The sequence below is a fragment of the Helicoverpa zea genome, chromosome 8 (genome assembly GCF_022581195.2).
Source record: "Helicoverpa zea isolate HzStark_Cry1AcR chromosome 8, ilHelZeax1.1, whole genome shotgun sequence".
NCBI classification, from domain to species: domain Eukaryota; kingdom Metazoa; phylum Arthropoda; class Insecta; order Lepidoptera; family Noctuidae; genus Helicoverpa; species Helicoverpa zea.
The window spans coordinates 12,014,475-12,028,739 of record NC_061459.1 but is presented as its reverse complement, the minus strand read 5'-3'; the positions used below and the strand labels follow the sequence as shown (position 1 = coordinate 12,028,739).

Genomic DNA, 14,265 nt, shown 5'->3' with positions numbered 1-14,265 from the left:
TTCTATGGAAAGAATGCGCCGTGAAAGTGTTGGTTTTATTAATAAAATGCGAACGTGAGAGGAATTTGTGTGCTTGTGTTAGTTTTCCCTTAAGGTGTTTTGCACATGTCTGTTGCAAAAAGGTTTGTTTAAAGATAACATTAATTTTGTTACCGTTAATAAAATCTGAGGGTTATTGAATACAATACACTGCTTCCTTATTTCATGTAAACTGAAAGATATTTAAACAACGAATAAACAATTTAAATAACGGCTTTTTATGTCATAACACGAAGCTTATAAAACTGTCACAGTATTTAAAAACAATTTATCATTGCGCCTTAATACGCATTGACATCAAAATATTTAAATACGAACTTAAAATGTTACATTTTCGTATCAGTGAAATAATTCAGTAGAATGTGAAAACAAAGGCCTTGTCAATTTGGATAAAGGAAATTTTTCGTTCTTATCACAATACAATGAACTGCTATTAAATTATCAACAGGTATATTTACGTCCCATATATTATTTTATTTTTCTTTGACTTTTGAATCGGACAGATTGAGGTCATTGTTATCTTTTGTTTTTGTTTATGCCAGTCACTCAGTCGGAAAGTCGCAGAACAGTTTGAAATTCTATATGATATGGAGGTATTATTTTGGAAAGGTGCACTCAGGACTTAGCAAAAATCAAATCTTCGTGACTATTTAGGTAAAGTCAATCCGGTTTCAGTATATTTTTTCTCATCGATTTTTGTCTTTTAGCCGTCATTGTCAGTGTTTCATTAGATCATATTTGCTCAGTACGATGTCTATCAAAAAGGTTTTATTAAAATTTTGAAACAATTGTTTGATGAATTGAAACTTAGGACGTAGTCTAAGTATCCTTAAAATAATGTCAGATCTACCCGGTATTCCTCGACAGAAAAGAAAAAAACAATACATTATTGTTGTGTATTTAATATTAATTAACAGCCCATTATTTCCTACAGATAGACCACTCTGCCAAAGGAAAGAGATGAAGATCATCGGAGCAGCTCTACAGGAGCCGACGACGGTGACATGTGAAGTAGACGCCTTTCCACCTCCGGATACCTTCGAGTGGACCCTGAACAACTCAGCAGGCTCCATCAAGGTTGATCCTGTAAGTAAAACACAATTATTTATTCATTGATTTTCATAAACTAGTAGCGAGCATTGGCTTATAATTTGGGTGATATTAAAAAGAGCTCTTAATTTTAGACACGGATAATCATTTTAGATATAATCTCAAACATACAGTACTAACATAATGTTCCAGTAAATTGATGTAGTACGGTGTAATTATTTACTTATTTTCACATTTCCGTGGCTAGATACAATATGCTTATTATTCTACGCCAGTTTGTTATATTTCTATCTTCCTTCAAAAACCCAAGCAAAAATATTTCCCCATATCTTAGCAAACTAAAGTGCTTATCTGCACGATACAGCCTATCTCACTTGCTCACCCCTCAACTGCCTCTTGTCCTCACACGGAAGTCCTTCCATGGTGTATTTACAACCATAGCCATGACATGGGAACACGGACGAAAAAATAACTAGCGGAGATGCCATAATACAGGTAGGTCTCGCGCCTCCTCCTAGGTCCAATACGTATAGTTATCGGCACGAATCTTGAGCTCTGACCTACATCTGCGCAGAAGTGATTTATTAGCAAAGAACCAATCCCGAGTGACGGCTATGACGCGATGCACTGCGGGCCAATCACCACTTTAGCCCGCCCCACGCCTCGCTTCATACCAAAAAAGGGACCTAATAAATTACTTCTGCGCAGGTGAAAGTCAGAGCTCAAGATTCGTGCCGATAACTATACGGTGGGAATGACTAAAACGATCATTTACTAGTGTACTAACGAGGCATTCGGGTTCTTTGAGACATCTGTCAACGATTTTGGATATTACAAAAATGGTTAGGTCCAAAGGAGGCGTATAAGAGCGAAGACAGTAACGTTCGTCGTCCTCTGCACACCCGCATTTTGGCGCGCTATTTTCTAAGGAGATTTTCCGTTATGGCACCTCCGCTATTCATTTTGCCCTCCATGACATGGGAAGCATTTAATACGTTATAATAAAACATAATGATAGCTCTTGTACTATGATTTATGTCCCCATACATTTGGCCACACAAGAGTTTCTAGGGGTTAACCTCCATTAAGTAGGGGTTAGGGGTGTAACCGGACGACATTAAAATTGAATGTGTTCTAGTGTTATTTTCCGTGACTGTTTCCTATTATTGGTGTCATATTGCTTTTCTTTTGTGTTACTTCTGGGAGCAATGTTAGTAGCCAAAAGTTTCAGGATTCTTATAACTCAGTGTAGTTATAAGAATCCTGAAACTTTTGGAATAAAGGTGAGTTAGGAATACTGGTCAAGAAAAACAAGACAGAAAGTAATACAAGATTAATTCTTTTACATTAAAAACATCACTACCGAATTAGCAAATAAGCTCAACATCAAATTAATAATTTAAAAGCAGATCCCTATAAAAAAGATTAATTTTGCTTATAGATAGCGCGCTGTGACATTGTAAACCTCAATGAATAATTGACAAAAAGTCACCGACCGTGGCCAAATGAATTATCTTTTTTAATAGGAACCGGGCATTATCATTTAACAACACCAACTACCACTACAAAACATTTAACAGAACCAAAATTCTAACAATTCCAATTAAATAAGGAACTATCATTACGCACGTACTTAAGCTCTTTTGAGTCCACCACTAATTAATAGTCCAGTACTTGGCTTGTAATTAAATTCGGTAGTTCTGAATGTGAATACTTGACGTAAGATAGGGGTCAAATGACAGGTGACGGGGTAACTCGGGGGCTATTGTGTAGGCCCTTTGATCACGGTTTATCAGAGGTTAGAAATTCATATTGATAGAGGAATTTAGGCTTTAGTTTGAGTGATTGTGGGAGTGAGGAGTAATATTTGAATGCAGAAATTAATCTCTAGATTTGATTGCTTAAAATATATATTTTCGTAGGGAAAAATAGTAAAATTTATATTGACAGTTTCAATACATGCTTTTATAATTTTTTAAATTTCTTTTATAAAAAATTAATTGGAGACAGGTCAGGAAGAAAAAAAATATATACTAAGATATGATTTTTCATTTTTTGTACCTAAGTATTCCATGATTAACAATTTCATTTTTAAATAAACAGTGGTGTAATCCCCTTAAACTTACTTTTCAAACCAAATAAAACTTTAAACTCTCGGTCAAACAGCGAGAACTCGTTCTAATCTGGTCTGCACGAAACTTATTTACAAGTTGTTGCGCATGAAACTTAATCGCAGCAAGTAGGTTGTCACTTCGAGTGTGTTTGGTCGAGTCGATTGGACTAGTTGCACGAATTTGTTTCGTCTCAAATTTTGTTTCATTTTGTACGTACTAGTATGTAGGAATGGTCGCAATTTTCCTTTAAAGATCAGATATTTAACACTGCAACAATTGACCCTAATTTTTTCATGTAATGTTTAATGAACTGACTACCACTTACATAGCATTTTTTAAAGACATACCTCCCCACTCAGAGACATTTAATGATTACTTAAGGCACTCTTTAGTGACGGAATGTCATACAAATCCTTCACTAAGGAATGGCTTAAGTAACCATTAAATGTCTCTGAGTGGGGAGGATAATTATACAAATTTTATTTTATTTTATTTTATTTTATTTATTTTATAATATGGAACTTAAAATAAAATTTTGTAAAAAGAAACTGTCTATCTGACTGACTGGCTGATCAATGTCAACAATCACAGTTGAAATAGCCTCATCATCATCCTCCGAGCCTTTTCCCAATCATGTTGGGGTCGGCTTCCAGTCTAACCGGATGCAGCTGACTACCAGTGCTTTGCAAGAAGCGACTGCCTATCTGACCTCCTCAACCCAGTTACCCGGGCAACCCGATACCCCTTTTTTTTTTTTTTTTCCGACCTCAAAAATCATCAAATGACCCCTCCCGCTGTGGGTTAGCAGCGGTGAGGGAGTGTCAGACTCTTACTGACTAAAAACCGTCGTGTTCCGTCATAGGCCTTTTATGTACCAGGGCCGCGGTATCTCTTTCGAACAACCCGCAGCCCCGGCAGGCCTTGGCCCTGCTGGGCCCCGCTGGGGTTGCTGACATCTCTTTGAGAACCCGATACCCCTTGGTTAGACTGGTGTCAGACTTACTGGATTCTGACTACCCGTAACGACTGCCAAGGATGTTCAATGACAGCCGGGACCTACAGTTTAACGTGCCATCCGAAACACAGTACAGTTGAAATAGCCTAAAATCGATAAAAAATAATTCTTTTTTTTTGTAACTTGCCATGTTCCCGATTTACAACTCATTCTACATAGTGTCTAATGCACTACCAAGACAAAATAATGTAACCAATTGATCCACAAGTTCAAGAGCATCGCTCCAGCAACCGAGATCTCAGCAATTGATTAATTGGTGGTAGCAGTATTCCATTAGTGACCAATTACCAATGGCCGGCAGTGGCCGCCTAAAGCCAGCAAGTGGATCGATCTCAAACCATTGCACTATTGGCGTGTAGGTCCTAACTCAAGCATTATAAGGGAGCTTAGTTACTAGGAACATATAGTGGTCGATTGAAATTCTAGTTGGTGATGGAATGTGCAGATCGTTGAAACTAAATACATGGATAGTGGTGCCATAACATAATATATTCCTTATTTTCCGCATTTGAATATGAACAATGGTCTGTTGGAATTTCTTATCTTTACTGACTTTCTGAAAACTAGCTTTACCAAGAGGTTGTTGTCCGGGTAACTAGATTGCAGAGGTCAGTTAGGCAGTCACTCCTTCTAAAACAATGGTACTTAGCTGTATCCGGTTAGACTTGAAGTCGATCCCTAATTAGTTGGCAAAAGGCTAGGCAGATGACTCTCAGGCAATTTCTCCAGTTTCTGAACATGTCAAAATGTTGTTCTTTTTCTATTGATTTGGAGACTTTTTCCAAAAGAAAAAAATGTCTCTCGGCCAGAAGCATTGCTAGATCTAGGCACGTAGAACGAAGTAAAAAAATAAAACGTGCAAGTCCGCCAGAAAATTTTGTACGACATAAGAGCCTGGGGAATTCAGGGGTCTCCCGAGAAATTACTGTAAACGTAGTGTCGTTAGCGATATATAAAAAGGTTTTCTTGGCATACCTGCGAGTTTTGTATTATTCAACATTTTATGGGCTCATTTATGTGGGAATGAATGTCGAGTGGAATGGAACGTGACAGAATATGAGGGAGGCGTGAGCGAGTGAGCGAAGGAGTGAGAGAGAGGGACTGAATGAACGGTGTTAGAGGCAACCACGCGGTACTGAGTGTAACGAACGAGCCAAAGTTGTTGAAATAAAAGTTGTAATAAGTGTTTAAAACGGGATTTTATTTCAAAGTCATCGATCCCCGGCACGAAGAGAGCTACAGATTTTGGGGGCTCGTCCGGGATCGATCAACGACGAATTTCCACGAAGTTTTCTACGACGCACCGGCCGGCGCGACGCGGCGGCCATTAAATTTGAATTACGAAGTTACGGAGCACGATGGAATCGAAATCAACGACGATTACGACTGCAGCGGCGCCGGTGGCGTTCGGGCTCACAGAGGGGCTCATCGAGAAGTTCAGCGGAGACGACAAATCTTACTCGTCGAGTAAGTGGGCTCAAGACATCGAGGATAACGCTGAGATATTTCAGTGGACGCCGCAACAAACTTTGATCGTAGCTCGCCGGTCACTCACCGGGACGGCTGAGCTATGGTTAAAATCCGAGAAGGCATTCAAAACCTACGGCGATCTCAAGGCTGCGCTTGTGAAGGAATTTCCAGACACCGCGAACGTCAAGGAAATGCACGAGCTAATGGCGGCACGCAAGAAATTAAAAGGCGAGACGTATTATCAGTACATGTTGCATATGAAAGAGCTAGCGCGGCGTGCGAAATTTCCCGACTACATCGCGATACAGTACATCGTGGATGGCATCGACGATTACGAGAGCAATAAGGTGATTCTGTACGGCGTGACCACGTTTCCAGCATTGAAGGAAAAGCTGGCTTTCTATGAGAAAATGAAGTCCAAAACCAGGGAGCGAGAAAAGAGAACCGAGAGGTTAAAAGGTCATGCGAGGTCGGCGGAGGCGTCCTCGGCAGCATCGGGATCGGCGAGGCGGTGCTATAGCTGTGGTGACATGGGACATGAAGCGGGTGTGTGTAAAAACGGATTGAAGTGTTTTGGGTGTAATCAGTTCGGTCACATTCGTAACCAGTGTCCCGTAAATCCGATGAGATCTACGGCTACAGCATCGGCATCGGGTCATTCAGGCGCCAAGATGGCGGGCGCAGGCGGCAGCGGCGCTCACGGCGGCCGAGGAGGCGGGGCTTCCGGTTCCGGGGAGGCCGGAAAGTTGGGACCCAAGCGACCCGCGGCTATGTTCGGAACGGTGAACGAAGTAAGCGGAAACGAGGCTGTCCGCGCGGTCATAGACAATGAAACGTCACTGACATTGACAGATGTCAACACTGTAAATGTGACAGCTACGAGTTACGAAGATCGAAACGTTAACATCACGCATGTAAACAAATGTGTTCGGAAGCCGGTAAAAGACATTAAAATTAATAATACAGTTTTAAATGCTCTCGTAGATTCAGGTAGTGATGTGAACCTATTATCTTTGTTGTATTTACCTATGTTGAACGCCGAAGTGGCGAGTGAAACGTTAACGATGTCTGGATTAGGCCGTAGTGAAATACAATCAAGGGGCAGCGTCTCTGTTGGACTTGAGATTGATAATCAGTGTTTTAATGGTGTAGTTTTTCATTTAGTTCCACCAGAGGTGATGCCCTACGACGTAATAATAGGTCAAGAGTTCCTGGGTCGTGTTACTGTGGTAATGAATGAAGGGGGTATTAGGTTTTTCCCCATTGGTTGTTGTGAATGGGTTGGTCAAATTGATTGTTTTCCAGGATGTGTAGCAGTCAATGTTGATCACATTCAAGATCCAGCAGTAAGGAGTGAGGTTATGCAATGTGTTGAGGAGTATAAGCCATTGTATAAGGAAGAGGCCCCGATCCAACTTCAAATTGTATTGAAGGATGACATCCCAGTGCGACAGCGACCCAGACGACTGTCACTTATGGAGCAACAGGTAGTGGAAGATCAAATCGAGGAATGGCTTGATAAAGGCATCGTGAGGGTGAGTTTCTCAGATTACTCCAGTCCTTTAGTGCTAGTAAAGAAGAAAGATGGTTCGACTAGGGTCTGTGTGGACTATAGGCAGGTCAACAAGAAAATAGTTAAGGATGAATTTCCACTTCCCGTAATCCATGATCTGATTGACAAATTGCAGGAAGCTAAGGTATTCAGTGTACTTGATTTGAAAAGTGGGTTCTTTCATTTGAAGGTCAGCGAGGAGTCTATTAAGTACACATCATTTGTCACTCACCACGGGCAGTTTGAATTTCTCCGTGCCCCGTTTGGTTTGTCCACCTGTCCCAAAACTTTTATGAGATTTGTGAGTATAATCTTTAGAAATTTGATTTCCCAAGGAGTGTTAATCATATTTATCGATGACATTATAATTCCAGCCTTGGATGAAGTTCAGGCTGTATCGAGGTTGAAGCAAGTGCTAGAAGTCGCAGCACATTATGGCTTGGAGATTAATTGGAAAAAGGCGAACCTACTGCAGCGTGAAGTTGAGTACTTGGGCCACAGGGTGAAGGATGGAGAAGTACGGCCGAGTACAGATAAGGTGGATGCAGTCATAAGGTACCCTGAGCCAAGAACCCTCAAGCACTTGCACAGTTTTGTTGGATTGACAAGCTATTTCAGGAAGTACATTGAAAATTATGCTTCTGTGGCGAAGCCATTGACTGATTTATTAAAGAAGAATACAGAGTTCATATTTGAGGATAAGGAAAGAAAAGCTTTTGAGACACTGAAGAATAAATTAGCTAGCGGACCTGTTCTGAAGATTTTCAATCCGAAGTTGAAGACTGAATTGCACACCGATGCCTCAGGTGTAGCATTGGCTGCAATACTCATGCAACACCATCCAGGGTCAGGCTTACACCCAGTACATTACATGAGTAAGAAGACAACTGACATTCAGAGCCGGTACTCAAGCTACGAATTGGAAGCACTAGCCATCATAGAAGGTATCAGGAAGTTCAGGCACTACCTTTATGGTATTCCATTTAAAATAGTCACAGACTGTAAGGCTTTTGAATTAACACTTAAGAAGAAAGACTTGTCAGCCAAGGTAGCCAGGTGGGTCCTCATGCTCAGTGAATATGATTTCGAAGTGGAGCACAGAGCGGGCTCCAGGATGCAGCATGCAGATGCTTTGAGCCGCATACCAACAGTGGCAGTGGTTACTACTCTGCAGGAGAGTTTACGCCAAGCACAAGATCAAGATGATGGCATAAAAGCCATAAAGGAAATTTTGAGAGGAGGAAGTCCATACGACGATTATTGGTTAGAAAATGGTGTGTTGTATAAGACTGAGCAGAAGCTGTTTGTAGTGCCAAGAAGTTTGGAGAAAGAAATTATTAACAGAGTACACAGCAAAGGTCACTTTGGAAAGTCTAAGATGAAAGAGTTACTGAATAAGGAATATTACATTAGAGATGTGGACAAGAAGATGCAGGATTTTTTATTGAGTTGCATTCCTTGCCTACTAGCAACAAGGAAGGAAGGAAAACAGGAAGGATTCTTGAATCCGATAGAGAAAGAAGGTGTTCCATTTGATACCCTGCATTTAGACCATATTGGTCCACTTACAGAGACAAGAAAGCAATACAACTACATACTCACGGTGATAGATGGGTTTACGAAGTTCGTATGGCTGTTTCCCACGAAAACTACTTCATCATCAGAGACATTAAGGAAAATTCAGATTCATCAGCAAATATTTGGGAACCCCCGGCGGTTCATAACAGACCGGGGAACGGCATTTACAAGTAATGAGTTTAAGAGTTATTGTGAAGAAGAAAAGATATCTCATGTAAAGATTACTACTGGTGTGCCACGTGGTAATGGCCAAGTGGAGAGAGTACATCGAATACTTATTCCAGTTTTAACAAAACTATGTTTGGAGAATCCTGCAGTATGGTACAAGCATGTAAGCAAAGTGCAGAGGGCACTCAACTCTACTTTCCAGAGAAGCATAAACACAACACCATTTGAACTACTGATGGGAGTAAAAATGAAGGGTAAGGAAGATTTGGAAATTCTACAACTATTACAGGAAGAAAATACACTACAATATGATGAAAATAGAGAGAAGATAAGGCAGCAAGCCAAAGAACAGATTCTAAAGATACAAGAGGAAAATAAAAAACAATATGATAGAAAGAGAAAGGAAAGTTCAAAGTATAAGGAAGGTGATTTAGTGGCGATTAAAAGAACACAGTTCGGTCCAGGGTTGAAGCTGAAACCTAAATACCTAGGCCCTTATAGAGTGGTGAAATGCAAGCGTAAGGATCGCTATGACGTAGAGAAACTTGATAGTTCTGTAGAGGGTCCCCAGCGTTCATCCAGTTCAGCTGACCAAATGAAGAGATGGCCTCAACACGGTGACGCCGAGATGCTGGAGGAGTAGCAGTCACCTTACTCCGCAGGTTATTATTGCAGTTCTTATTTCAGGAGGGGTTAACTTTCGTTCATTATCACAGTGCCATGGCGTAGGGCTATCTGTACCAGAGTATTTACTATGTTATTTTTCTATGTAAAACTAAACATTTTGTTTTCTAAACCTATAAATTGTATTAAGTTCGAAGTAACATTTAAATGTTTTTGCCAATGTAGAGTTGTATGTTTTAAATTCAGAAACAAGATTGTCTTGTAGGAAGTAGTTATGTGTATTAGGTTGTTGTAGAGTATGGTTCCAGTTTATTTTATTTAACTCAATTATGTAGTGGTTATTATGATGTTTTAGTCTAGTTAGTACATAAGATTTGGTGTATGTCTGAGGACAGACATGAGTGCAGGACGGCCGAATGTGGGAATGAATGTCGAGTGGAATGGAACGTGACAGAATATGAGGGAGGCGTGAGCGAGTGAGCGAAGGAGTGAGAGAGAGGGACTGAATGAACGGTGTTAGAGGCAACCACGCGGTACTGAGTGTAACGAACGAGCCAAAGTTGTTGAAATAAAAGTTGTAATAAGTGTTTAAAACGGGATTTTATTTCAAAGTCATCGATCCCCGGCACGAAGAGAGCTACATTTATTTCATCGATTTTTTAAGAGAAACATTTTAGGTTTCTTTTTCCAAAAAAATATAATTTGTTTTCAATTTTTATTTTTTAGGTTGTTTCTTTTGAAAAATATCTTTGAAATCTTGTAAATAGGATTCGAAATTGCTCTCAATGCAACATTCAAATTGAAAATTAAGTTATCATCATCTCAGCTTTTTCCCCATGGAGTTATATATAGCACAATAGTGTACTAGTCAAGTTTCCAACAATTTAGTACTATTAATCGCAGATATAAATCCTAGAATAGAAATCCTTGATCAAAGAAAGCTGATACTCTCACGACAACAATATACTCAATAACACTGAAAGCTCCATGCTATCCTCGTATATTTCTGATCTCATAAAGTATTCTTTCTAACGAGATCAGAGAGATACATAAACCGTTCCCCTAGGAGACGACCCACAAAAATTCCACGATTTGGAGATCATTTTTTTGTCTTCTCATGTCCTTTGGTTATTATGTCTATGACTGATATTATTTGAGTTCTCACAGGAATAGAGTAAATCCAATATTGAGGTAATTGATCAGTCTCACAGTCTTCAGATGTGATCAAACAAAAATATTTCATACGGATAAATCAGTCCTAAGTTATAACCTATTTAGAATAAACATTAAAAGGTATTCGGCATTGAATTCGCATAGACTGTCATGTCAGCCTTGACTATTCATGACATTAAATAGTAATATTGATACTGATTGATGATAGTGGTGATACTGATGATATTGTTTATATCATCTTTCATTTTACACGGTCTATCTGCGTCTCTTTTTTATTCTAACTCCCATAAAGGGCCTGGTGGAAGAGATTTTTTCGGCAATAAGCAGTGCTTTTGAACTTGATTGTTCTATTTTTGTTTTAAAATAAATAAGCAATATTACATTCGTCCACAGGATCGTTTCACAATAGAAGCGAAGGAAGGCAAATCATTGCTCACATACACCCCAGTATCAGACGTGGACTACGGTACACTATCGTGCCGCGCAACCAACCTAGCGGGGCAGCAAGTTGCCCCGTGTGTCTACACTCTGTTGCCGGCAACGAGGCCGGATCCGCCAACCAATTGTACCGTGTACAATCTCACTGATGACTCGCTGGACCTGATTTGTTTGCCAGGTATTGTAAATTCATGTTTAGTGTTATTTCGTTTATTTTGGGCTTATCTCCGAGTTACTATAGGTTTGCAATTGTTTTGCAATGTCGTAAATAATATGATAATTTTTCTCGAATATTATGTTTTATCAGGCCTGTTTACTTACAGCTGCATTCAAGAATAGATTCAGTATTTTGTTGTAAAGCTTAGTTTAATTTGGACGCGACAAAATACTGTGTAACGGACTGTTTTCGTCATAAAAAGTGTACCTAACGCAAAATGCGGGTCTTCTAATCAACTTAGTAAATAAGCCTTTATAAAAACCAGCTCTGCAGATTTAACAATTTCTCTGCAGCCAGCTAATCTAATTTAATAGAGAATGTCATACCCAGTGTATTAATATTACTACAATGTTAAGCGAATAGGTAACTTAACGCTAACTTGAGATTGCTAGATCTGCTTTACAACTTGGCGACTACATATTAATACAGTACACGAGGCATAAATCATGCATGACGAAGGCTGACATTTGATTAAGTGTATATGTTATTGTAAAAGTGTGATTTGCAATAATTCGAGATAATGACTAGAAAAGCTTTTATTTTTCTACAGACGCGATGAAAATCTTAAAATGGCTCTCATTTGAATTAATTTATTAAAAACAGTTTAATTTTGTCACTGATATTTTTCTGTGTTTTAAATGTGAAGTTGACAATATAAATTCATTCTCTACGCCTAGAACCAAAACCATAAAATCTAGAAATATCTAAGAGAAACATACCTAAAACTTTTTATACTTAAGTTACAAGTATCTACCTATATCTGGGGGTAACTGAGATTTTTTCAGTTATATCATATTACACATAGGTAGAGGTACATATAATATACAGCATCATAATGTAGGCACCCTTTATCTTCCTCTCACCCCCTCGGGAGAAATAGAAAAATCAAACGATATCGGATACGATGTGCCGATCGGATTTTTACAGTATCTTCCTTTATGAATATGTATTTTATTAATATTGCATGTTCTTCCATTCTATTGCCGATTGGGGTTTACGGTAAGAAAGGGTATTACAAAATAAGAAAGATGAATTTATTGAGAGATATATTTAATTTAATTTATATTATCAGTCTTCAAAAAAAATTGCAATGTTTTAATTGCATTTCTACGCCAGGCTCTCTAAATTACTTTGTTATAACATAATACTAGGAAACCCTTAAACGAGGAATGACTAGCTCTCATAAAATTTTACAAGCATCCAGTAAAATACTAAGATTAATTTCTACGTCATAATTAACAAAGACTCTGAGTAAATAAGCCCGGTTCTTTACCACTCAAGATGCTCACTTTTATAAATAAAAGAAATTAATTTCACATTTTCTAACAAGCAGGAAAAAACCTTAAGATGTTTTACTTGAGATCCAACAGATCTGCTAAAAAGTCCTTAAACAAAAGGGGTTTGTTTACATAACTTCCACCTTCATTGAGGATCTGGAAGCGACTTTTCCAAATAAAACTTTCTTTGCTGAGCCATTAGACGGATTTTTTATAAAAAAACGATTCATATCGCATTTGCGGTAACAAGATTTTAATAGCCGTTTTTTTTCAGAAACTCGTCTCTTAAATTCTTTCCTTCCTTTTTTTATCTGAAGATAATTCTAATTCTTATTAAGTTTTTTCAAGTCTGATCGCAACTTTATCTAAGATCACTTGAAGTCGACATGAATACATTGATTGAAAATATTATGTGGTGTATTTATACTTCTTATAAAATAGACAGGTACGTATTACGTTTCTGCTCTTTGCGAAATTAATTGAACTTTTTAACATACTTGAAATGTCTATTTATGAATATTGAAATTATTCATCTACCTCAAATTACTGGACTGATAGAAACGTAGTACTTATAAATCTTAATTTTTGTTACTATGCCAAAGATAAGATTGTGCAAAAAATTATGCAAAAAAAATATGCAAAAAAAGTCATATAAAAGCAATTTTAATTTCAATAGCGAACACTGTGGCAACATTTTCGATTACCTCACGATCTTCAAACACAAATAAGGCGGGGTTGCCACTGACAAATGACAACCGGACTATTGTAACTCCATTCTGACTGTTCAAATTGAATATTTGCATTTTCTATTAAAATATTTGTGGAACTCTATTTAGTCTTCGGGTTAAATTCACTATCATTTTATGACAAGATTTAACATACACTTTGTGCCTAAAAAAGTATTTCCAATTGGATATGTCTCTGGTCTTTTTTTTACTATTAAGATTTTCACATTTTGTGCCCAAGATAAAGAAATAAAAAAAAGTTTACTAATCCACAGTTACATCAATAAATCTCTTTTTAAGGAAAATAAGTACAACGCTGAAACTACTCTAAGAGAGACATTTTCATAGATTCTTTGGTCTCCAGACTAGGCGCTGCCTACATCTTGGGGACGTCCCGCTTTTTGCGTGAAAGAATCACAAACATACATCTATATATTCTCACAAACTTTCATAATATTTAGTAGAATAGTAGGATTCTATACTGTACTGTAAACTGCATGTATTACTGGCGACATACTAAGCACTTAGGCTAAGCATAATGTCGTCTACTTAAGCGAGTAGAAGCATATTTGACATGATGAAGATTACTCCAGCCTTAAGCTTCGCAAAGACGTCTTGGTGGAATACCATGAGAAGCTTTACAATATGATCACTTTGTACTTGCATTTATTTATTTATTAAGTGTTTCTTAGTTCCAGAAACAAATCGATATAGATCTGTAGTTTACGCTAAATAAGTCTGAAGTTACCTATTTGACTTCTTGTGCATTTATTCGTAAAATTATTAGCAAGAAGCCTTTCTTGACCGAAATTGGTTGCTGTTGCT

General features: G+C 38.3%; 1 protein-coding gene across 4 annotated transcripts in view; it reads left to right on the top strand.

Moving 5' to 3' along the window:
- Positions 1-14,265, top strand: part of LOC124632450 (nephrin-like) — a 271,203-nt gene that overhangs the window by 240,043 nt on the left and 16,895 nt on the right. For all 4 annotated transcript variants that reach the window (XM_047167300.1, XM_047167301.1, XM_047167302.1 and 1 more), the window contains exons 11-12: positions 974-1,125; positions 11,177-11,399. In XM_047167300.1, the coding sequence (XP_047023256.1) occupies positions 974-1,125; positions 11,177-11,399 (375 nt within the window). The remainder of the gene's footprint in view (positions 1-973; positions 1,126-11,176; positions 11,400-14,265) is intronic.